The 25,587-nt window shown below is 39.3% G+C and overlaps 1 protein-coding gene across 1 annotated transcript in view; it reads left to right on the top strand.

The window, feature by feature from the left end:
* The first annotated feature begins 760 nt into the window (after positions 1-760).
* The window catches only part of EFEMP1 (EGF containing fibulin extracellular matrix protein 1), a 48,794-nt gene continuing 23,967 nt past the window's right edge, over positions 761-25,587 (top strand). The window contains exons 1-4 of the mRNA XM_026845991.1: positions 761-869; positions 1,010-1,097; positions 4,028-4,076; positions 4,255-4,515. Coding sequence (XP_026701792.1) covers positions 1,014-1,097; positions 4,028-4,076; positions 4,255-4,515 — 394 coding nt within the window. The 5' untranslated portion in view covers positions 761-869; positions 1,010-1,013. The remainder of the gene's footprint in view (positions 870-1,009; positions 1,098-4,027; positions 4,077-4,254; positions 4,516-25,587) is intronic.

Below are 25,587 nucleotides of genomic sequence, written 5' to 3'. Positions count from 1 at the left end.
AACAAGTTAAATTCAGTTCGCTTGCCACAGCAGATATGACAATGCATTCAAAACTCACTAAGTGTTCCTGCCAGTAGATAAAAGAAATTGATCTTACCATTTTGCATTCATTCAATTATTAGAAGTGTCTGTACTGCTTTCTGTAAGCACAAACCATAAAATCTGAAAATATATTAGGGGCCACATCGCCAACATGAATCCAGTTTACATTAATAGGAGTCTATGACTTAAGGCCAATCTAACACTTTGAAGCTGTATTTGTAAAAAATTACATATAGGCTTTAAGGGAATCATTTTTGGAGCAGGAAAGTACGTATCAAAAGACAGGTTGTTAAATAGGTCGGCATATGAAAGTATATGCAAATTGACCTAAAAATAACGTCAACCTAAATTCTCTCTATTACATCATGTTGCTGCTTCTGGACTTTAATTACCAGTGAGGTGTATGGGCAGTTAAATTCTACATTTTTAGGAGTCCCACTTACATGTAAGCACAAAAACTGAAGAGACAGAGGAAGCTGTCTTCTCCCCGCGGGGACGTGGGTCCCGTGGCTCGTCCCTTCTGGGTCTCCCCACAACACCCCCACACCCACCCCTCCGCTCTCCTTGCGGACGGGGAGCTTTAATCGAAAAATCGCTTTGCCGCCCCAAAACGTGCGATGGCAGGACGGTCGCACCGCCTGCGCCTTGCCCAGCGCTGCGCCGGGGTGTCCAGTGGGGTATCAAGGGCTGTGTTATTTTAAACTCCACTGACTTTCTCCCCCCCAACCCCTCGTCAGCTGGATAAACGACAAGGGGCTGGAAGCACGGCCAAACCTCACCCTCTTCTTGCAGGAGAAAAGGGGCAGCGCCCCGGCCGCTTCCCACAGGTAGGGGCTGGGCGGGAGCCCTGCGCTCGCAGCCGGGGCAGGACCCGCTCCCGGAGGTGCTGACCGCGTCCTCCGGCCAAGGAGAGTGCTAAAAATATTCCCGCTTTATTTGGTGGTTTGTTTTTTTTCTTTCTTTCAAGGTTCATGATGTTGACAGCTACGTTCTTGGCTGGTCTCATTCTTATTACAGTACATTCGCAGGAAACTGAGGAAACCATAACATACACGGTAAGGTTTAATAGAGTTTGAGATAATTACTGCTTTGCAGGGATTCTTCCCTAAATGACGCTTAAGAAAAACCAAATTTCTTGCCAATGTATAGCATGAAATACAGAGTTCTTTGAGTTCGAATGTTAACCATAAAATAAGCCGTTCCTGCACTGAAACGAGTTTTAAAGTTCAAGTTGACAGGATTGAACAAAATAGGCTACAACTGCCTGTTCTGAAAATCTTATCTACAGACTGAGCTTGATGAACTGAGTAAAATTATGTGGTTTTAATATTCTTAAAATGCATTTTCATAAGGCCAGGGTCCTTAGGACCTTCACTTGAAATATATGGAATCTGACAAATAATTAGGTCAAACATTCTTCTGTGTTTTCTTATGGATATTTCAAGCTGGTTTTAACAGAATGTAAGTACTTCAGAATTCAGTGCTCTTAATGAAGCATCTAAGTCCTGGAGTGATCATAGGACTGTTAGTTTCTGAGCTGGTTCTGAGCAGTGGTTTTTGCACGGCTTGATAAAATTGTACAAGAACACTGGAAATAAGTTTTGCTTGTAACCAAGTGATAGGGTGAGAGATTTAAAGGCCTTTTTTTAAGGCTTTTTTTTTTTTTTTTTTAATCTGCTTGTATTCAGTCTTTGGCTTGCATAATGCATGTCATAGAAGGAGTGGCAATTACATCGGCTTGGGCTGGGGAAAAACCCACATTTTCACATCTGATTACAGTTGTAATCCCTGCAACTTGCTTCATATGGGTGGACCTCTGAATATGTGTACAGACATTAGCGCAATGCCACACAAGCAGAAAATTCTGCACACATGCAAAAAGTTAGAGAACCACAGCCAAAGACTGAGATTGTGTCTTATACAAGTAATCCTACTGAAGTCAGTGGGATGGCTCAAGCAAGTAAATATTGCAGAGTTGGACCTTATTGTAGAAGACGGAGCTCAAAGAAGCCTCAAGTGAGCATCAGGAAGTCAGTCAACACTGGGCTTTAGAAGCAATAGATTTTTTTTAAGGTTGGGAGTACTTCTATTTAGAGGCTTCTGGGATTTTTAAGTCCCTGTATGTAAGTGGAAACTGAAGGTCTAATTACCTTTTGAAAATCCAGACTAACATAGCGATCCTATCCCCCCCTTTTTTACACTTACTACATATTTTGTCTAAAAAATTAATTAGCATTTTCTGATAAGCTTACATAGCTTTGTTCATACCAGTGGAAAATTTCTAGCATGCATATATGATTTGGGTTCCTATACTCCATTTTCCACAAGGTCTTAGCATTTAGGTGCTTCAGTGACCATGAGACTCTAATCATGTAAAAAAATCCCAAACCTTAGCTTTTGGAGATTTTACTCTTAGGGATGCTACTGTTTCTCATGCGTACATTGGATTAATTTAGGGCCAAATCTTTTCTGCTGTAAAAGTCCCTTCAGCTGCAGTAATAGATGGACTTGGCTCCTTACAGTTAAATAGACAGTACTTCTGTTGTGCATTAACAGGAATTGGGTGATTCAGTAAATGCATGAATTAGCTGTTTTCCTTTGGATTTGTGTTTTCATAGCTACAGTAACTTTGGTGTTGACAACTCAGCATGTAGTCATTCCTTTAGAGATCGACAATTGTAATAGAATTTGCTGTCCACTTACCCCTTTGGAAGAAAAAGCCTCCAAAGTGACAACTCGCTGCTCTGTTGGCAGATCGCTGGCATCACCTGCAAATGAACAAAATGCTTTCAATCCCATTGCTGAGTCCGTGTCTGTTAGTAACAAGTTCCTCAAAATAACTTGAGGATAGTGCATGGGACAAGTGGATCTCGGCATCGGAAGGTCAAATTTGTCACTTGTGTGGTTGCTCTGCAGCAGAGAAGTTGCAATAAGATTTAGCTTGCTTGACTGTGACTAATTACATTAGCCGACTCAATTCTTTTTTTCTATAGGGCCATTAAAGTAATATCCTAAGCAGCATAGTGTGCATACGCACCTTCGTAGCACGGCTCAGTTGATTCATTGATCTTATAAACGTGTCTGCTGTAGTTGGCAGCAGTGTGACACTTTGATAACCAGTTTCCGTAACTGTCACCTGTGATTAAAATTACTGCCCTCCAGACAATTTAATGTTTTTGAGCAGAGTGTTAATGAAGATGCCACCCTAACTGCAGGGCAGAATATTTAAAATTCTTCCTGAACTTGCTAGTCAGCAGTGATATGAATGGTTGCTGAGCATGGTCTTGTTGGAATTTTGCAGTCTTATTTATGTAAGTAGTCCCACTGTTAGAAACTCTAATGGTTTATTGTATGTCTCACAATATAAATTGTTCTTCCTAGACTGCAGTTCCTGGAGTCATGTGATTAAAAAGCACATGAATGAATTTCCATCTGTTATGGGATCCTTCCCCATTGCTAGAGTGCTGATGGGAGAGAGGATGAAGTGTGGTGCCTTCGAGGCCCATTAGTCCCTGTGGCAAACCAGGTCCCAGGAATGAAAGATATTCGCCTGTTGGAAGGCAGCGAACAAGATGAAAATTCAGAAAAATTTCCTTCTTTTTCATAAGATTTTCATACTGGTCAGCTGGGTCAATCCAAAGGTTCACTTGTTCCAGGATTTGCCCAATGACAAGTTTTAAAAGAGTGTATAGGAGCAAGGCAAGGAGCGAGTGATGCTTTCCTCACTTTGTTCCCCAGCTGCCATAAAACCTACCTACTCACAGCAAACCATAACTCAGGAACTTCCTGAGATAGAGGATCTCTCTGTATGTACTTGTTCCTGCACAGCAATGCTGTACTAGCAGCCATTTTTCTAGCTTACCAAGGTACACAAACATTGCATTTCCTTTAGTGTCAAACTTTGAGTTCGTTGAAACGTGCTTGATTATTTTTCCAAGATAATCACAAGTAGGCTAATTTTTAATTATTTTTTTTCTCTCTGTAGCAATGCACAGATGGCTATGAATGGGATCCTGTTAGGCAACGGTGTAAAGGTACAGTAAATAAATTTCAAAGACAGACTTGCCATCAGTATTCATTAAATATTGTCATTACACACCCCTCTTTTGGAGAAGGAGGTGTGCTTGCATGTCTCTTCGTGTTAGATATATTCATGGCTGTTGCAGAAGGTTCGACTGTTAAAAGCATGACTTGTGTTGTTGCTAACCACAGATATTGATGAATGTGAAATAGTCCCAGATGCATGTAAAGGTGGGATGAAATGTGTTAACCACTATGGAGGATACCTCTGTCTACCTAGAACAGCGCAAATTATTGTAAATGAGCGAGAAGAAGCAGCAGCTGAATCCACTAGTGGTCGAAACAACGTAATTCGACGGACTCCAGCTGATCCTCACCGTGCCCCTCCAAACCCAACTCATCAAATCCAGTGTGCAGCTGGGTATGAGCAAAGTGATCACAATGTGTGCCAAGGTAAGCAAGCTGCCCTGTGTTTTGCTTTCAGTGTCACTGGAGTGTATGTGATAACAAATCTAAAGCCTGGAAAATGACAGCCTGGAACCCTTGCCTTTACTAGAATATATTGTTGCACCATTAAATCAGACACATATGCACTTAACATACATAAATAAAAAAAGTACATGCTGGTATTGTTCAAGGTAACAGGACTTCAGTTGATTGCAGCCTTACAGTCTGTTCCATCTATTTCAGGCTAACAGGTAAAATTAAGTCTGTTGTCTGTAGATCCTCAAAAAAACCCTTAATGCAAGTAAGCAACTTTAGTCAAACATCTTGTATTGTATTCAGTATGTCTAGGAGAGGTGGTGCTTTGAAAAAAGCAGGCAGCACAGCAAGTTGTGTTATAGATAATTTCTAAAGATTTGCCAACTGTGTATTCTTCAGTAAGTGAATGCTAAACAGGACAAAAAATAATCACCATGTGAACTTTTGCTGAGACCAGATTGCAATGCAGAAGAATACGGTGTTTTTATTATGGACAAGGAATATTTCTCAAATAGTAGGAACCAAACATCTGAACAGCTTGTGCTCTTCTGATCTCTATGGAAGTAGTTCTGCGCAGACCCTGCCAGCTTACTTCCAGTCATAGTCTAACCAGTCTCTGAAACTATGGCAATGAAGAGCTTTCATCTGAGTGTACATACACCACACGCAGTGCCAAAATTCTCAGGCTATTAGCAATGTTAATTGTATGCATTCAGGGACCAGACTCACAAGCGCTACTGTAAACTAAGACTGTTTCATTTATTATTTTATATAAATAGTTTACTCTTACACTTGCTGAAGTTACAAACGTTTTGTCCACTGTTTTGTTTTCTTTCATAAAAATATATTCTACTCCTTGTTCACAAATTTGGTTTCCAGGCACAGTAGTGGGATACCCGTGCAAACAGAGGGCAAAACTTGACCCCATGGTTCATCTTTTCCACTTTGTGGCCCATAACAGTATAATCATATAAAATAGTACTTGAGTGACTGTAATCAGGGTGAACTGTAATATATAGTGGTAGTTCCTTTCTGCCTGGTATTCATGTACACAGAACATTATTTATCACTAGTAAGTAAATTCCCTGTCATTCTGAAGCATAGTAATCATCATGGAGGCTGGATAAGTTATTTTTGTAGGCAAAGCCTCAGAGTTGCATTTCTGGCTTATCTGCTTATGTTCAACATTTCTGTCACTCTAATTCAAGAATGTCAAGTAAAGAACCTACCGCAGGAGGTTGGTACCACGATCCCCCTTAACCCTGAGTGTTCACTTAGGGTAATCAAGAGAAGATCAATGCCAAGGGTGACAAAGGATTTCTTCCTTAGTTAAATTCATCAAAAGCAGCAGCAGAACCAGGAACAGAATCCTGGACTGCTGTGTTTGATCCAGCACTCCCTTCCTCAGGTGGTGCTGTGTTTTTCTAGCTGGCACTCATCTTTGAATTGCAATAAACTGTTTCAACTTTAATGTGGAACAACGTTTTTGCTTGATTAAAAAAAAAAATGCAAGTAATGCTAGAAGATTTCCAAACATGAAGATGACTTTTGCTACAGTGGCTTTAGGTGTGTAAGTCAGGGATAGCATAGGAAACTACCAGGGTGTAGTACCAATACCTTATGTTCTGAATAAAGGTTGAGAGTTAGGGTTAATTAGGAGACTAAAAACTGGTTGAGGTTTTTGTTTTGTCGAGGAGTAGATTGGTGGTGATACATTACTATTATTTTACTTCAGGCTCTGGCTTCCTAAAACTTAGAACTAAATATTTATATTCAATTCACAAACTTTTGATTAATTTAGAAGGACAGTGAACCGTTGTTATAGTACCAGAACTTGTAACTAGCAGACACATAAACTATGGTGAAATCTTGGGCTTGACTGAATCAAGAGTTTTGCTACTAATTCCCTTATGCCAAAATTTCAATCTAAATGCAGAAAGCATGAAAATATTAGTGTTTAAAAGCTGAAATGTATTGTACTGAATGAATTCCAGCTGGGAAAAGGGTAGTGGACAGTGTGCTTGAAAGAAAGGATAAAAGACTTTTGGAGCACTTAAAGCATGCATTCAACTTCATGATCTTCATGCTTTTCACTGCTGAAAATATCTTCTAAAAGATAATCTTGATCAGCAATGGTCCCACTGTGGATTTATTTAATTATGGTTAAAAGACTTTGCTATGATAACTGCTCAAGGCTCCTAGGGAGTGTAACTTACACATATAGTCACACTTAAGCTTGTTTTATTGTTTAGTAAATCAAATATGAAGTCCAGCTCCTTCTAATTGTTTGCAGATGTATGACATTTTCCTTCCAGTCCAGCAGCACTAAGTATTTTATAACCAATGTGAAAGTGTGGAGACCTCTGTTTAAAACAATAACATGCTCTGAGGAGCTGTATTACTGACATCATATGAGAGTATGAGGAGCCTTCTGTTTTAATACAAATGTCCACTCCCTTTTTAAACATTGAATAGCGAGGGTACGATAGGCCAAACATGCTCATGTTGCTTTCTGTGCTTGGAATAAACACTCATAAATGACACTAGTCCTGTGGTGTGCTGAGCTTCAGCCTTAAGTAAAGCACAATGCAGTGGGGCCAGATCCTATTTCTATTGACAGGAATGAGAAATATTCAGAGAGGCACATGATTCTCCACACTTCTTAATTTGCCAAAACATGGCCATATGCCTGAATTACAAATGATACTTAATACCTTCTTAACTTCTGACCCGAAGAAAACAAGTGACAACTACTATGTTTATCAGTGTTGGAGAGTTTTCTGCCTGCAAAGCATGCTGCTATTTATCAGAGATCATGTAGCACATGAACAGCACAGATGGCAGGTTGATAGCAAAGCATACTGCCTGGCAGAAGACAACTCCATGGAAATTACTGCCTTTTCCTATGATATACATAATCTTTATAACTGCTAGTGATCAGAAACGTGTTCTTGTGTAATTGTCTTGACATTAAAAGTGTGGCTAGCAAAAATTTCCTGGGAAATTTCTCAGATAGTATACATGAGCAGTAAGTACCAGAAGTCCCAAAGCCGATGAAAAGATGAGAGGAAGTTACTCTGGAGTAAGATCTACGTAGAGTATGTACAGAGCAGTTGAGTTTTGTGCTTCAACTTAAAACACTTTCACTGCATCTTAAATTCTGAGTTTATGACCTTAACTAATCCCTCTTTTCCCTGTCTCTGCAGAGTAAGTTCACACTTCACTATCACTTCTAAATTTGCCCTCAACTCCAAGGGCTGCTGAATGAGCCACTAAGGTAGATTCCCATGTAGCACCTGCCAGCACTTTCAGGAAGCCACTCAGGTGTTCTGACCTGTCGTGGTGAGAGTATCACTCACATCAGGAAGAGAAAAAAAAAGAGTAAGAAATAAGCAAATTGCTGAGTTATCTCATATTCAAAGACACTTTTTGCCTAATAAAAAACATAAATAGCTGCACTCTGTTGCCTGCGTACAAGACTGAATCGTATTTCTACTGTGTTGTTACACTCTTTGTGATTTGAGTCCGCTCCTATTGAAGTCAAAAGAAAATCACCCAATTAATTCAATTTTGTCAAATCTAGGCTGAAAGAAACTACTAGCTTTTTCTAGAATGTTAATGACACTTGAATGGAAAAAAAGACCAAGCAAAGGTACCAAATAACCTGTAAAACTGAGAAGGGAAAAGAACTTTTTTTTTCCTTCCATTCCTATCGTGCTGGCAATACGAGCAATAAAGTAAGAAAACTTTTGCTCCTCGGATAAATTGTCTTCCTATATTTCTCAAGTCTCCTTATAACCCTTTGTGCTACTGTGACTGTAAATTACAGGGGGGAGACAGATTGTTAAAAAAGATATCAATGCTTTCTTACATGGAAGAAACACCTTTTTCCAGACAGTTCTGCCTTGTCTTAGTGGATGTTGGTTGCTTTTTTACTTCTCTGTGGGGGGAGGAAAGGAATTAATTTGTTTTCTGTGCTGTAGTTATTTTTTTCATGCAAAATCATTTTGGGGAGCTCTTCACTGATAGGAGTTGGGGGAGGGGAGGGGGGTATTTGGGTTTCCAGTATTTGTCAAAGTAACTTACTGTACTCAATCTAGGCTTTTACTTCGAGAAGCTAACTTGGTGTAAATAAGACTTAAGTTTTTCATTTCTGGATTCCTCTTTTTTTTTTTTTTTTAATTTTAAGGAGGGAGGGGAAAGGGTAAAAAGTTAATGCAGTTCATGATCTTTTGTTTTTCATACAGAAATAACTTCATATTTTATATATGTATATATGTCTGGGATGTGCAAGTGGCATCTAAGGACATAAGAATGGGGTAATTGCAGGTGCACTCAATCTGGCCCTTGGCAGAACGGGTTCATGTTGGAGAGCCTGGGTGTGCCTCTGGCAGGTTGCTCTTCATTGACATTTTGGCTGGGGTGCAGAGTGCACTTCTGAAATGCACCTCCTAATGAGCTCCACTTAACACGCTTTGATTTGCCTCACTGAGCGGTCTTGGAACACGCCAACCAGATCCCATTCAGATGAAACTAAACCTGAAATGCACTGCAGGAGTGCTGCTAATACGCCCCAAACCACTAACGAGTGTTCAGGCTCCAGGACCAGACTAGACAGAGCCCCAAGACCCTCAGAAATGCAGGTACTGGGACACTGGAGCCTCTGCACAACTTCTGATCTGCTCCTGTGGGTCCACACTACTTCCTAATCTAGACATAACCTAAAATACACCTATAGTATTTTCTTAGGCTGGCCCCGGAAATGTTTTGGAGAGCCTTTTTGTAAAATATTGCCCTTGGTTTAAGGAGCACTATAAAAAAATGCCTTCAGGACTACTTTTAAAAGAGCCTGAGTTGTAACAAGTTCACTTCCAGAGTTGTTTCTCCCAACAAGACCTGTTTAGTTTGAGGACAGGGTGAGGTGAGAGGCTGTGGTAGGAAAAATAAGGACTAGTTACCTGTTTTAGGATGCCATCGGTAGATCAGAGCACCTGCTTGGGCACAGTTCAGATGTCCATATGTTTGCTGCAGTACTTCAGCAAGTGGAGAGTACTTGTTGCCAGTAGTAGCCACTCTAAGAGACTGACCTGGTTACACATGCCATTTGAATACTAATTACTTGGAAAAGCCATAAGAATTTTGCCAGTCTGAGAAAATCCGCAGAAGGATACAAGCTGACATTTGCACAGCTCTTTGTACCAAGTGTTCATAGAAGCCAATTAATTTCTTGTACATTTGGGTACGCCATGCAGCGATCATCTTTCCTCAGCCCATCCTGAACCAATTGTTCAAGCTGTTAGTCTGTGAAACCTCTGGGTTTTGCTGCAAAGAGTCCTCTCTGGAGCATCTCTGTAATAGCCCTGAGGGACCAGAGAGGAGGTCACAAAAAAATATCTTGTTTTGAGGGCCTGGTTTGGGGCATTTTCAGAATTTGGCCACTCTGAATCATCTTCCCATCTGTGCTGTTTGCACAGCTGTGAGTGTCATGTCAAGACCTTGGATAGATATCCTCTGTTCTGTCTGACCATTTTACTGTGAACATCCATCACAAGCATAAATACTAGCAGCTGCTTTACTTCCTTTAGTCACTTACTGCTTTTCCATTATTCTGACCCCTGCAGGAATATGCTCGGTACATTGCAGCTAAAGACTCAGACCATATGCTAATCACACTAAGTGGCCTAGATTCAGCAAGCTTCCGAAAGTTGTATTTACCTTTGCTTCCTGAATTGCGAGTATGCAAGCAAGCACTAAACTTGAACTTTAAGTAAATTCATTAGCAGTTCCTAAGGCTTCTTATTCAAGAAAAATGGCATCATACTGTAATCACATCGACTGTCATACTTTCAAGTTTGATTTGTTGATTGTAAAGCCTGTTTGCTTAGGAGCTCTGAGGAGGCTAATTTTTTGACAGACAAAAGATAACAAATGCATTCAGAAGGCTCCAGGGCCTGAAGAAAGTCCAAGCTTCCAGCCATCTGTCCTCCTTCAGAATTTCACTCTCTAAGCTGGAGGTCTTTTTCAGAATGCCATCAGGAATAACACCAGATAGCAAAGGGGAAGAATGTGCTTATGTCTGTCTGATCCTGACTGGGCATCCCAGTATACTTGGCACCCCATTAAAAGGCACAGAGTATTTATTTATCTCTTTGAGGAATTCCCTGTATTTGTTGCAAACGCTTGGACACAAGCAGCCTAAAGGTCAGTAAACCCAACAAGGAATGAGAGCTGTGATCTGTTGCGTTTAGTAGCATTAGTATAAAACATGATTTGTGGGAGTTCAAGCTGGCTTTTGTTCCCAGTTTCAATACCTGCTGTCAATGAACTGTGGTCTACAACATGCGGTGATACAGAAAGTTTCCCTCGCAGTAACAGCAGTGTGAGAGAGAGCATCCTGGCAGCTACTTTTAACACCACTCTTGGATAATCTTATAGTGATACTATAACCACTTGGTGAATAGATTATTCCTCCCATACATCCATGAAAGGATTATAGCGATGTTCTCAGTGGGTTTGCTTGGAGCAGGTCTGCAGTTACTTCATCCTGCACTGCAGATCTTGAGCATGCCGAAAAAGGTGGTGTGTTCCTCCTTTCTCCAGTTGTTTGCTAATGGTAATTTCCTCTCAACCAACACGTTTTTCTCTGTTTTCAAACCTGATTCCTGCTTCAGATCACTTAGTATATAATGGAAATGTTCTTATCAGTGTTTTACTTTCATTTTTGAAGTTTGGGTTACTAAGTCACCTTTTCTGACTCTAGAACAATTCTGCAGGATCTCAGCATTACAGACAAAGTTTTTAAAGGCCCAAGACATTTCTCGAGCATCTCCAACGATGGGATGTGAATTTAGCAAGCTGGAAAACTAGTTCAAGAGGTGGAGTTCAAAACTTATTTTTCTTATTTTCTCTTTCCAAGTGATTTTCTTCATTTCTTTTTCATGCTGGCAAATAACAATGGTAGCTACAGCTTTTCTTTGCCTTTCTATGTATGACAAAATCTTCTACAGGAAGAACAAAGCTTCCTACAAATACAGAAGTGGTCTGTTCAGTTCTTCACTGTACCACCTAGGGATGCCTGTGTTCTTTTGCATGTCCTTCATTAAGGAAGAATATCTGCACCACTATAGTCAAGCAAACCAGTCCCCACCTTTACTTCAATTAAATCAGTATGTTGTTTAGGCTTGCTATTTTGCCATTTCCCTATTGCCAAGGACAATGAGAACATGGTACTACTAGGACCCCGTACTAGCGAGGTATTTTTGGTCTGGTGGAAACCACAAGAGAGTCATTTTTGAGTTCACCTTACTGGGTTATATCTCAAACATTCTATGTATTTTGTGGTGTAGTCAACTGTTCTTGGACAGCACTTTGTCATAGCAACCCCTCTGTCCTGTGTACGTGTTAATAATGTTGAGTAATAACTTTTAGGTTTTGTTAATGGCTTTCGTATAAGTTGAGCTTGTCAATCTCCTTTCATTGTACTTAAAGAATATTTATTTTCCCTCTGTGATGCTTTTCGAGCTATTTTTTCTGGACTCCCATTTATGCATGTTCCATAATAATTCATACAAGATTTAAGCATCCTTCAGCTGAAGGGTTCTTATCAAAGGGAGGTTTGCTGCATAACTCTCAAAATTCAGTTGCTTCTATCCACAAGATTGAAAGATCTGAACTTGGCTAGTAAGATCTCTTCTGTGTGTGTGTGACAAGAATATAAGGAATAGGTAATTGGTCATATAAAGTTCATGGATTGAAATCATGACATTTCACAAAGATTGTATCTAATTTCATCTTTAATTTGCTAAATTTTATTTTCAGAGCAGCCAGAAAGCTGGAGAGAAAACATATTTGTCATAGTTCAATATACAGCAAAATTTAACCTGAAAGAACATGCTAAATGTGCAAGAATCCTGCTTGTACCTTCATTTACATTTCAGCATTACTAAAAATACAAGAAGGATTTGCAAATTACAGACCTATGAAGTAGTTTAGCATACATGTAGTTATTATAAAATACCTTTGTGCTTGTTCACATTTGTGTTTTGTTGATCTGAAATCATGTTAAAAGTTGATTCTGTTGTAAATATAGTGGAGAAATGTCTAATCTTTGTTATGTATAATTATATGATAAAACCTGTAGCTTTGAATCTGAATGTTACTGAGAAAACAATGTGTTGCTCACACTTTTGTAAGCTACAATGCTGAGAAGTTCTTGAGGCCCTGAAATAAGTTAGGCCTTTTCTGGAATAATGTATCCCAGTCTTTAATTAGACATTTTTAAAACTACATCTTCAGTAGACCCTTATCTCGAGAATACTCGAAATAATTAATTTCACCTAACTGAAAAATGTCCCATAACTATTCTGCAGTTGGAAGGTGGGGTGTTTGTTGTTTTGGTGGGTTTTTTTCGTTTGGTATTGGTTTCTTGGGGGGGTGGTGTGTTTGGTTTTGTTTTGGGGCTTTTTATCATTATGTTGGGGGTTTTTATACAGATTTCTTATTTTCATTTCTTACTGTCAAACTACTAGTTTTTAAGAGGTAGAAAAAATAGTGCTTGTTTGGTCAAGGATAGTGGTGATGGCCAACCACATAAATAAGTAAAATTCATTAATAGGATGATAAAGGATTCACTGTATGAAGGTATATCTCCCGGAAAGAGAAGTTTAGTTTGGGAAACTCCAAATCTGTCTTAATTAACTTCTGATTTTAAAAAAATTCATGCCTTTGAGTGAATGTATCTAAGCATCATTGAAGCTTATTTAAATCAGTTCTGAAATAAGAAGACATGGATGAAATTTCTTTTATAAACTGAATTTAATCTGAAGTAAACTTCTAGTCTAATGCATGACCCGGTAGGATATGAGATAAGCAAATCTGACATTGCACTTGAGCATGTTTAGTCCATGCCTGAACAGATAATCTTGTTTCCTGAGTACAAACATAACTTGTTCAAGGATTTTTATATGCACATGCCTGCATGGGTGGGATTTCTGTTAACAGGTAACTGGGCATAATCTGTGCAGTCCAATCACAATAGATAGTGAAAGCAATGGAGGGGACAATGATTTTAGTTTCAAGTTTGAATGGCTTCAAGAATTTTTTTGTGTGTCCATCAATACCAGTAAAATCTTCAGCCTCAGTTTTCAAAATAATTGGTCACTCTCTAACCCTGTATCTTTTCTTTCAAAAAGATGGTTTTTGTAAAGGAGAACTGGCTTTCTGCTGGCCTCCGAGTAAATAGTCAGCTCACCTACTTTGATACTATTGACACCTAAATTCCACTACCAGCTGTAACTTTCACCAAAAGAAGAACTTTGATAAGTCAGACTGCTGTGTAAAACTGGTGTTTATATGAAGATTTAGAGGTTTGCTTTTCAGTAATTAAAATTCACAAGAGTTAAAAAAATGAAGGGGGAAAAAATAAGACATCTTACAGGATGAAAAATTACCATGTCAGAAAAACAGTAAGATGGACAATCAATTACTGCATATCTCTGAGCATTAACAATTTAAAAAGGAAGCCTCATCAATACTGTAACAGCTGCCTGTTCTAACAGCAGTAGTTAGAATTGGAAAATGCAGGGACTTTTGACAGGTAGCAATTTTCTGTATGGTTTTAAAGAGGTTGCCAGTAAGCTAACATTTAATAACAGACTTGCACAGAGGAAAGGAATAAAACATGGCAAAGCGAGCAGAAATTTAAGTGTGATTTTAGCTGACTTGACCTAGCTTATAAAACATATCTTGATAGAAAGATGGAAAAAGCAATCTCTTTCTTGTCTAGACTTACTCCGTGGAGAATTTTGAGTATCTGAACTGCATTAGAAAATAGATGGAATTAAATACACATTTAGAAGGAACAAATACAGTTCAGTATTTGGAGAAGGTTCATCTGAGTTGATAAAGAGAGCATCATTTCAAGAAATAGGTATCTTTGTCAAGTGCCTTGAAAAAATAGTTACTGAGTTCTACATCAATTTTGAAACCATTTTGGTTTGCACCTACATGATCTTACTTGTACTTTTATATCTTGTAGTATTTAAAAAGCACTTTCCCAGTAGATGAATTTGTTCTCAAAGGACTTTCTTATCAGAAGGAAGTTTTCCACATAGCTTTTAGATGATAAAGGTGAACCAGATAAAACGAGGTATTACCTGTCACAGTAGTTAAAAGCAGTAATATTTCAGGAGGCAGTGTTGCACTTAGCACAGCGTCGCATCATAAGCAGGGCTTTGGAGCACCCACTGATCTGCCCCTGTAGGCTGTGGAAGATACCTTACTTTATTCTTCCCAGAAGTTGTTGGAGACTGAATCAGGAAAGTGTGCAAAGTCTAGAATCATTCCCATTTCCAAGGGTGAATAAAAACCACTTCTTATTCAAAGTCATCCTGCTTGTATTTACCCTGCATCTAGCTCTTCCTCAATCTTATCTGGCTTCATTTGATGGATCAAGACAGATTTTCTTTCCAGCTCACTCCTTGTATGTTACTTGAGTAGACAAAAAGTTCAGGATGGTTGCAAGACCCTAATATATTGCCTGGTATTTTGTACCTGCTGCAGAGAGCACTGTACAAGCAGATATAAATGATAGGCTTAAGTCAGCAACATTGGACTGATTAAGCCCCTCTTGGGCTGCTGGGTTAATCAGAAGCAGGAGAGCATTACAGTTCAAATGGGCCTGACTTGGAAGAGAGTTATAACCATGCTCCTGATACAGTTTGTGCGTTGCAAAAGTTGGGTGCAGGAGAAAACCTTCTGGTTTTCACACTGTAAACACTGTTTGACCATTCTATAAACAATCCAGAAAATGTATTCGTAGGTGTTAATCTGTTATTCAGCATGTGGGAAATTATGATTTTGGGGAAGGGGCTGCTTTTTTGTGTGTGTGTTCCAAGATAAAGTATTCCTTCATCAGAAACTATGGCTCCATATGCCTCTAAAAGGGAAAAGTCCCCCTTTCTAGAAGATACATTTATGAAAAGGTTGCTTCATTAAGTATTTAAATCAAAATGTTCTCTCCATTATGATTACACTTACATTGCAGTATTCACCGTTAAGAGAATCTCTTCATTACTATGTATGCAGATTTATAAGGCTCCAGGCACCTTTGAAATAAATTGAAAGCACAGCCATGTAATAAAGCCAAAACCAGAAACTAGCCAAGGAGATCCACCCAGCAACACCCTCGAACACCCTCAGCCTCTTCCCCTAAGCACAGCTTTAGAGCACTAGCCTTGATCTTGATCGCTTTCTCCACCCTTGTGAAAGCTTCCTGGGGGATTCCCCAGCTTGCAGAGAAGCCAGAGCCATGCGAGTGGCTGTTCATGATGCAGAAACAGTTCACTTGCCGGATTTTCTTACCTATCAAACATCTCTTGGGGAGTGCCACTGTTTGCCATACTGCTCCAGCCCCTTTCAGGGGGAATATTGCAAACGAGGAGAAGAAAGCAACAGCAGAAAGCAACACTTAGGGGATGACAAGGGTGTTTAACAACTAAGAAGAGATAACTGTGGCAAAACCATCCAGAAATAACCAAGAGGTTAGAGAAAGCAAACTTGTGAGTGCTGTTGCCCACCTTGAAACACAACAATTCAAAACTTCAATTTATGGTACTGAAAGGTGCTCTAGTAGGAGGACCCCAGAAAAGGAAATGCTTCCTGAACTCACTGCTGTAGATTATGAGCAAGGCCAACAGTTTAAGAACTTTAATTAAACAAAGGCCTGGATGCTTTTATACAGTGAGACCAGAAGTTAAAAAAAGCGCAATTTTTGAAAGGGATGAGAAACCTGATTTATATGTTTAAGTCAATCTTTAATTACTAAAGAATGTCAAGATAAGGTTAATTGTTGGAAAGTAGATTGGCAGTACCTGTACCCTTCTGAGGTATGTGATGCTGCCCAATGTGAGAAAGCAGTGTGTTAAATCTTCCATTTTCCTGCATTTGGTGGCTGCTACCTGTGGATTGAGCATAAAGCCTGTTCCCCAAAGCTTTCATTAATTGGTCTGGTGGACAGCAGATGTTCAGTATCATAGTGGAACTATTCCCTGCCCTACTGGCTACAGAAGGCTGAGACTTTTTTTTTTTAGAGCACACAAACCAGTACAGTTTTATTGAAAATTAAATCCATTGGGAAATTCAGACAAAAATTTCTGTAATTCTGACAAAGCTACACATAAATAATCTGATCTGGTTGTTAGCTGTCAAATGAAGTTTAAAACATTTCTGTATCAAAAAGAAATGAGATATTAATATCAGAACATTTTCATCATAGGAATCACAGTTTATTATTGGGGAGAAGAGCATGCAATACTCAAATGCAGTGATGTCCTCCCTGCCACAGCTTTCAGGGGCCTTGGGTTCCATTCTTCTGGACAACATATGCATGTAGAAAGAAGTCTGTCCTGCTTAGCCATGCATGCACTTACATACCTTAACAAGCACACGCTTTACACAACACTATTGCTGCGTTTAGGGTTGTATTTGGGACAAAAGCAGCAGCAGCTTATATCATTCTTTGCATTTGATTCTTTGTTTTAGTATCTGTCACATTCAACCTAGCCAAAAACTGGCCTCAGCAAATTCTGGCTTGAATCTGCTGTGGGAGCCCCGGGGGCTCCATACACATGCCTCATCTGTGACCAAACAGGGGCTAAGGAGCCATTTCACAGCGCCTTGTCCTCAGGGTGGAGTCACTCCTACGACAGCTATGATCAGTAGGCTGAAAGCAAAGTATTAAAGAGACCAAAGGGACCAATTGGGATTTTCACAGACCAAATGGCCACTCAAGGGGGTTCAGCCAGAAAGAACAATCTTAAGTGTCTAAAAATATGAGAAATAGCAAAAAGGCGACACAATTTTTTTATTTTTTTTTTTAATTTGGCTGTAACATTCTAAGTGGGACAGCCATGGGATCTGCCTGGATTAACTCAAGACCCTCTTTGCAGAACATCGCAGAAGCTCACGCAATGCACCAACTGACACGCACTCCAGCTTTATGGCATAAAGTTACAGAACCGTCTCTGTCACACAAATCCAGATTCAAAACAGTATTACTGTCCCATTGGGATGGAATTGGGATGGGCTGAGTAGACAACAGCCCTTAAAAACTGCAATGATAATATGCAGGTTTTTCCATTCCTATAATTTGTCCTTAATTTGAAAAATTAAATGCTTATGTCCCATTGTTAACTATTCTTAGCACTAATTTCACAATTTAGCCCAGTGATGACCAAATGGCTTCCTTACAGGTTTTTTTTCTCAGTTCACAGCTGTCCTGAATTTGTTTAGTTTGGTGCTTAGGTTGCATTAAAGAAAAAGTTTTCTGACTCAGCCTCCATAAATGTTTTAATCAGAAACCTCACTTAACTACTGCCTGAAGAACACTATCTGTAAAAAGTCATAGGAAAGAAAGGTAGTGCAGTTCTCCAGATTCTAGGTAGTAGCACAGTGTATTTACAGCAGCATTTGACTATTCAGGGGAAAAGGGATCTCAGGGGTCTGTAGTCTTAACATCCTGGTCAAAGCAGGGTCAGCTCTGAGATCAGACCCTCAGACCTGGGAGGTTTATTCAGGCAGGTCTTGAAAACCACTGTGCGTGGAGAGTGTGCAGCCTTTCTGGGCAAAAGGTTTTTCCTTATATCAGGTCAGAACCCTTCCTTTTCAATTCACCCTAGATGGGTAAGACAGACAACAGAGATGTACTGAAGAGGCAGACTACTCCTGCCCCTTTAATTTTTCTTTATACTTATAGCTGGTTTGCACTGGTCCCTCAGTTTTACTTGCCAAACTATTTAGAATTTTTTATTATTTCAGTTGGCCGTAGCACAGAGAGGGTGCCAATCACCAGGGAAAATTTCCTTCTGGAAGGCACTGTCTACACAGATGCAGTGACAAAGCTCACCTGAGAAAACCTTCCATGCATTCCTCCTTTATTTGAAGATTAAAAAATACACCTTCTTGGGTTTCACCTACTACTAAGACTATTTCTTACTGTACTTCTCAGTACTGAAATTTTTATAAAACTGTGCTGTGTTTATGGGAAAAACTGGTTTGTTTTCTTAAAAAAAAGGTGCAGGTGAGGAAGTGCCTTCCATAAGGGAAGCAATTCTGGGGCAGCCCTGGGTTTGTAGGAAAACACTGCATGGGAAGCAGACTAACTAGTGAGAATCTGAATATTCTTCCCAGCCTCCTGTGACCCAACTCTCAATTTTGGTTTGTTAAAAAAAAGAAAAAAAAAAAAATCAATGTGTATTCCCAAACTAGGAAAAAAAAAATAGTTTCAGTGCTCAGTGTCTATGCTACTTAACATGCAAAGCTCTGAATAAATGCGAAGATTTATTCTTACCTAGTGCCCACCAAACTTCTTAAAGTACTGAAAGCATAGCAAGAATCCTTTCAATAAACAAAACTACTGGTCCTATGTTGAGGTGTCCTGTTAAGACACATTTAGTTGTGTTCCAGCATTTAAAGCACAAGCTTGGATCCCAGCAATTTCACTGACATTTTTTGCACGTGCCTAAATTTACACAATTACTCAAAGCTGTCCGGAATTAATCCTTCACCTTGTTGCTAGGAACTTTTATTTTAAAAGCCCTCACTAAACAACTTGCCAGAGCAAGCCTACAATACCACGCACAGACCAATCCTATTCACAGGTGGGTAGGAAATGCTTGAAACTATAGGAGGGAGTAGCCTTGATATGAAGGAACAGGACTGTTCACTCAGTTTGCAGTTACGTTGCTGGGACAGTTTTCAGAGAATTCTGCTTCCTATCCCAACTTGTCTCACATCTAGCAGTGCTGTCCCTTTTAGATATTCATGTCATTTTTGTGTCTATTTAATTCTTCATTCTCTCTTCCTTGTTTCTTAAGCTGGCAATGAGTGCCAAAATCTGACTGAAAACAGCAATTCACACTGTGATCCTGGATAAATTACTATACAATTAGCAGCATCGCAATGTGAGTTTCAAAATGTTAATGAAATAAAGCTGCTCCTTTAGGAAACCAGATACTTTATGGTTTATGATTTATGGTGACTCTAAACAGGATTGTGAACAGTTTACAGTGCCAGATGAAAAAAATATTGTCACTTTTACTAACTAGATACTTTGTGCCATTTCTGTAGGAAGTGATGCCTGGTTTGACTAAAATAAGCATCTCTGTATCCTTCCTGTAAAATCTTACCTCTTCTAGAAATTGAATTGCAGATTGTTACAATCTGAAAATCAGATAGATTCTCTTCATTAGGAGGAGCAGAATGACGCAGCAGACATGACTGGTTTGAGACAGAGTAACACGTAGCTGTATGTTCACAGAGAGTTCTTTCCCTGAACTTCTTAGATTAATTTTCTGGCTGGAGAGGCTTTACTCTCTACTACTGGACATTTCAGACGAGCACATGGACATGTAATAAGTATGAAGCCTTATGGGGTAAATACAAACTACTGCACAAATTAAAACAATAATAAATCAAGCCCAAGAGTTTTAGGTCAATATGCAAAATTAACCTATTTACTGAATGTTCTGTAGATAAGAGATCATTGTTGTTTGCTTTGAAAAGATCTCTTTTTAATATGTATACAGCCATTACTTACCTATTATGCTTTGCTTCCTTTTTATTTTCCTTTCATTGAAAATGAGATCTAACTCCTTAAAAGTCATTTGGACTTGATCCTAAAACACACCAAACACTTGCCAGTCCTTTTGAATATAGTAGGGTACAAGAACTTTCATGACTTAGTTTTCATTTCTATGAGGTGTTTTTGCAACTTTGAAAGCAGTTCAGAAAATAGTATATTGCTATTATCTGAGACATTGTATTTCTTTTCTTTCATATTGATCTTTTTGCCTCTCCATGAAATCTCCAAAACATACATTAGTATTAGATCTTAAATAAGTTTAGATACAAATCTAGCTGCAGAGGATGTTCAACTAACTGCTAGAAACCAATCTTGTAATTGGTCTTCCGCCAGTGTTTTGCATATTTATTGGTAGCATCTGATTAATTAAAACCAGCCTCTAAATCATTGGAGTTGGTTAGGTGCTATAAATCAAAGTTTTTAAGCCAGTTTAACCTACATGTTTAAAGCCTGTTAAAAAACTTGCCCTCCTCTTCAGTAGTCTCAGTCTGGAAATTCTGTATTTTGCAAAAGCTTTTAAAAGTCTTTACACAAATATCATTACCTACCAGCCTGGTTCTTGCCATCCTTCGAAATCCTCTACTTTCTCCCTTTCAGAGTCTGAAGTTGCTTGAAAGGGGCCCCATCTTTCGGTGGAGAGTTTGTGTATCAGCAGAAAAGTGGAATCCTCATCCATAATGAGGGCTTCTCTAACAGCAAAGAGAAATACAAATACTGTGATAGACCTCTTAACCGTACACAGTAAATTTGAAGTTGATTAGCCTGAGAGAAGGGTTGATGTTGCAGACAGTTGTTTGCATTATTCCAGCTAACAAAAACCACAGTGTAAGTAATAATAGGATTGGTAAAATCATTTAAAAAATATTGTAAAACACTCTAGCTTCACAATTTTAAGCAATTCATCCCTTCACCCTGTTCATAAGAAATTAATCTGCTTGTAGATGTTTACTTTTCCTCCACTTTAAATAGACCATCTCACTAATAATTAGGCACATATCTCCTTGCTTTACCTTTTAATCCTATTCTTTACTCTTGGCATTAATTACTTCAATATAATTAGTCTCCCCTAGATTCATCTTCTGTCATTTCATCTCTTGCCTCATCAGTTACTGGAAGATAGCACTTCCATGAAGAAAGAGCCACTAGTCATTTTTGTTTTGCCATCCAGCAGATGAGCATGGCATGGACTTTCCCCCTGAAGTGCACAGCTGCAAAGCTGAGTGGACAATCAATCATACCGGAATTAAATCCATCTGGAAGGCATTTGAGGCAGCAAGACATCTATGAAAACCTTGAGTGTGATTGACAGCTTTTTCCAATAGCTTTGATGGAAGTCTAAATTGAGAAATCTCCCATCCTGGAAGAATTTATAAGCAAAATTTATTTTGACCAATATTGGCCTGTATTCAACCGCATGTGAGGCCCTTATGTTCCCCCTGTGAGCCTGTGCTCATTAGTTAACCTCTGCAATGGTCATGGAAAGGCTAGATTAGATTTTAATCAAATATTTATGACTGTCTACTTAGAGCTAGAGACAACTGGGCAATGAAACAGTTATGCTGGGCATCCTCAGCAATGCCGAGATGCAGACAGGCTACATATCCTTGGCAATTAGCTCATATGCTTAATTTGCAAGAAAATCAGAATCTTGGAGCTCATGCCTTTTAAAGAGGAATAGACTGATAGTGGAGCAAAATACCTTCCGAAAAAGATGAAGGAAGGGCATCAGTGCTACCTTATTAGGAAGGATGGATGGCTAAAGCTTCTCACTTATCTTTCTTCCTGGAGCCAGGAGCAAGAAAAGTGTCTCATGCCACAAACTATTAAAAAAAATTGTGCAGTGAATCAGGCCCTGTTCCTTCCCTTCCCCATGTTAGCTACAAAGCCAATTCCTATATATTCCTGAAGGTGTCTCAAGTCCAAAAGCCTGGTTTGGCAGGGCATCTGTACTAACAATTGTCCCACAGTAGATCTCCCTCGACATGCACAGTAGGCTCCATGCTGCTGGTGCTTTTCAGTGCCTGTCAGTGCCCCAGAGCCAGAGGACTTGCCTGACATTGAGCAACTGGTGATACAAGTGTACCCCTTTGGGGACTGAAATGGTTCATTTCTCAGTGTCCTTGGCTACACTGCCTACTTAACATGTTCTGGGGAGTGCCCACACTTTGTCATAACCACAAATAGTTTCAAAACCAACAATTCTCTTTAATTCAGTTGTAAACTACACTTTCAGGAATTTAATCAACTTGCACAGAGTAGACAGGATTGTCGGAGCTGCTGCTTGTCCTTTCATGACCATCTTGCAAAAGCCGATTTTCTCACCAAACTGTGTTTTGACAAAGTGTGTTTCTCTCACAGTGCTCACTTACCTGTGTTCTGTACATTTTAAGTTCATCTCGAGACTTGTACAGGGCTGTATCTATTTTAGATTGTTTTTATTGGCAACTAATATATACTACCATGCACCCACGTGTACAAGATTACAGAGCCCAGACAACTTTTGTACAGAGTCCCTTTGGCCACAGCTTCTCTGTGGGTTTCAGTTGGCAGAAGTGATACCAAGCAGAAGTCTTTCCCTCAGCTTCTGATGTAAACTAAAATACACCTTATAAATAGCAAATACAGGCAGAGAGAACAGTGCCTTTGGGCAAACAGCCACCTTTGGGCTATGGGAAAAATTCAGTTAGATATGATTCATAAATATAATGAATAGGGGGCCATAAATTCGCTTTGCTCTTCACAAACAAAGATACATTCTCCACCTTGAAAAATTAGAAGGGCAGTACCCAAAGGAATAGGGAAAGAAAAACAGGGAACAAAGTAAAAGTGGGAGATTTAAGGGGGAGAAGGAAAAAATGGGGGCTGAGGTTGTCAGAGCGGAAAGCATAATTTTGAAGACCATCAAACAACGTGTGGTGTAAAACAAGGGGCTTTGTTAGGCACTAAACCCTTCTCTGCCTCACTTCTGATGAGCTCCAGCTTTAATTTTATAAAATTTGAAGTGTAATGTGTTTCAAAAAGAAGAGAGTTTCTTCTTTAAGCTCTCATTTAGTTGAAGGCTCCTATTGATTACAGCTGGAGCTGGATCAAGCTTGAGCTGACTGTGTTCTCCTGGCAGACTCTCATTTGTAAATACCTTTCATCTCATCCAGCAGTGATAATGATGTGCTTAGATGATGTGGCAGCAATTATTTATCTTCTGCGTTAGGTTTTCTACTTTATGCTAGCCAAGTACCCTAAAGTCAGACCATAGAAAGGGATGCTTACATTTTCATTAAAGCTTACGATTTCTTCTGAAGAAATTGTAACAGCTCTATTGTAGTTTAAGTACAATAATGTCATTTCTTTCTTCAATCTCACTGAAAAATTTGAAAACAAAGGGCCCTATTCCACCATATTTAGCAAGTCTAAACAGGTTACAGATAATCGTGTTATCCAGTAGCATACCACAAAGGAAAACCCCTCAAAATTTCCATTTTCCCAGCTTTCTGAGCATCCTGTCTACTACCCAAAGAGAAAGCAGAACAAAGGGGGCGGTGCAGGCCTTGGTTACTCTCCGAATAGATTTACACACTTGTTTAATACCGTGGAAATACTGGAAAATAAAGCATGGATCTTGTCAAATTTAAGAATTCAGCAAATAAGAAGCATTAGAAACAGCACTAATAGCAAATAGAGCTGAAGTGTCTACTGCCAAGTCAGTGAGAGATCCCACGTCCTGCCTGGCAATCAGTCTAAATACGTCCTTTCTCCCACTTCATGTGACCTTTTCAGGTCAATGTTGTATGTTAGTTTAATATTTTAAAACTGGAACTTTACTGGTATTTGGCCTACTATTTTCTATTTATTTTCTAAACAAATGATAGCCACTCCCTTCTCAAACTAACCTTTTAAGCTTCGCCAGAAGTCTGTGAAGATCACAAGGTATGAAAAAAAAAAAAAAAAGGAAAAAAAATTACAGGCTCAGGCAAACAAAAACAGGTTGCTGCATTGCACCATCCTGACAGTCCTGCAAGCAGACTTCAGGAGTACTGTACTTACTCTAGGAAACACTGCTGAAATCTTACTTTCAGTGAAAAGTGCCAGGATTATGGTAGCACAGCCTCTATTCTGAGGCAAACCCATGTAACTTCCCAGCCAAAGACGGGGCGGGGGGACCAAAAGAGAAAAGCTGTCCCAATTGCTACTCTACTTGATTGCTTAAAGGCAGCTGGGAAGTCAGATCCTTAGCCTGAGAGCAGAGTAGATCACAATTTTAAGGCAAAGTAATTTTGGAAGAAAAAATAGCTCTCTCTTCCCAAGGAAACTTCTGTTTTTTTAAAATGTTAGTTTTTATTTATTACTGGCTCATTGAAAGAACAAAGTATTTTTTTGGTGTCTTTTTTCTTTTTTGTTTCCGAACACAGAAAAAAATGTGGCTAAACCCCAGAAAAATCCTAGTTTGGGGCCAAAAATAATAATAATTTTCAGTTTTAAGATTTTTTTTTGTCAGGTTTTTGAAAGAACAACAAATACTTCCCAAGCAGCACTCCAACTTACAATCTTCAGTAGACTGCACACCCTCAGCTTACTTCAGTCACCATTCTTGTGCATCCCCCCTTTGCCCCCAGCCCACTGTAACCTCCCCTGGGCTCAGGTCTTGCATGTCCCAGGCACATGCAGCCACAGCAGGACACGTTCTGCTAGGCTACACAGGATGCACCAGGCCACCTCTGCACTTGCTCTTTAGGCATTCTACTAACAGCTCCGATTATACTGGAATCAGAAAACCAGCAGCAAAATACAGACGTTGGCAGGTACTTACCAGCTCTCTGGGCATCACCTGGTGATCTAACCCGATCACACTGCTAGACTTGAATTATAGTAAAGTGTTTAATAAACACTACTTCTGTGACAAGCAGCTACATTGGAAGGGCTCTTGTGCCTTGCTTCCCCCCCCCTTTCTTTTCATTAGCCTCCACTTAGTCACCTCTATCACGATACATCTTTTGAACTTTGATGTTCATTTCTCTTTCTTCATAAATATTCATACTGCCTTTTCTTTTCTTTTCTTTTCCCTTCAAAGAACAGATTTCTTTTTCCCTGGTGCCTCTGCCTCTCTTTTGATCCTGCCTGACTTTGCCTCTTGTATCTATTCTCTTTCAAACAAAGAATTTTTAAAACTTTATTTTAAGCCCCCTTCATGTTAAGAACTACATGGAAAACTGGATTTTCCATTTAAGTGCAAATGAAGAATTCACATGAGCTGACTCTCAAGGCAAGACTGGCAAACAAAAATTTACAAGATACTGTTCCTGATGGTTTTGTTAGATCAGTACCACATAACACTGCTTGTTTGTAGCATACTCAAACTGATATTGCCACAAAAATATTAACTTTTGCACATACATTTCACTTCACTT

The sequence above is a fragment of the Athene cunicularia genome (genome assembly GCF_003259725.1).
Source record: "Athene cunicularia isolate RWA chromosome 3 unlocalized genomic scaffold, athCun1 chr3_part1, whole genome shotgun sequence".
In the NCBI taxonomy this organism is placed as follows: Eukaryota; Metazoa; Chordata; class Aves; order Strigiformes; family Strigidae; genus Athene; species Athene cunicularia.
The sequence above is the reverse complement of the archived record's forward strand: the minus strand, read 5'-3'. Positions and strand labels throughout refer to the sequence as shown.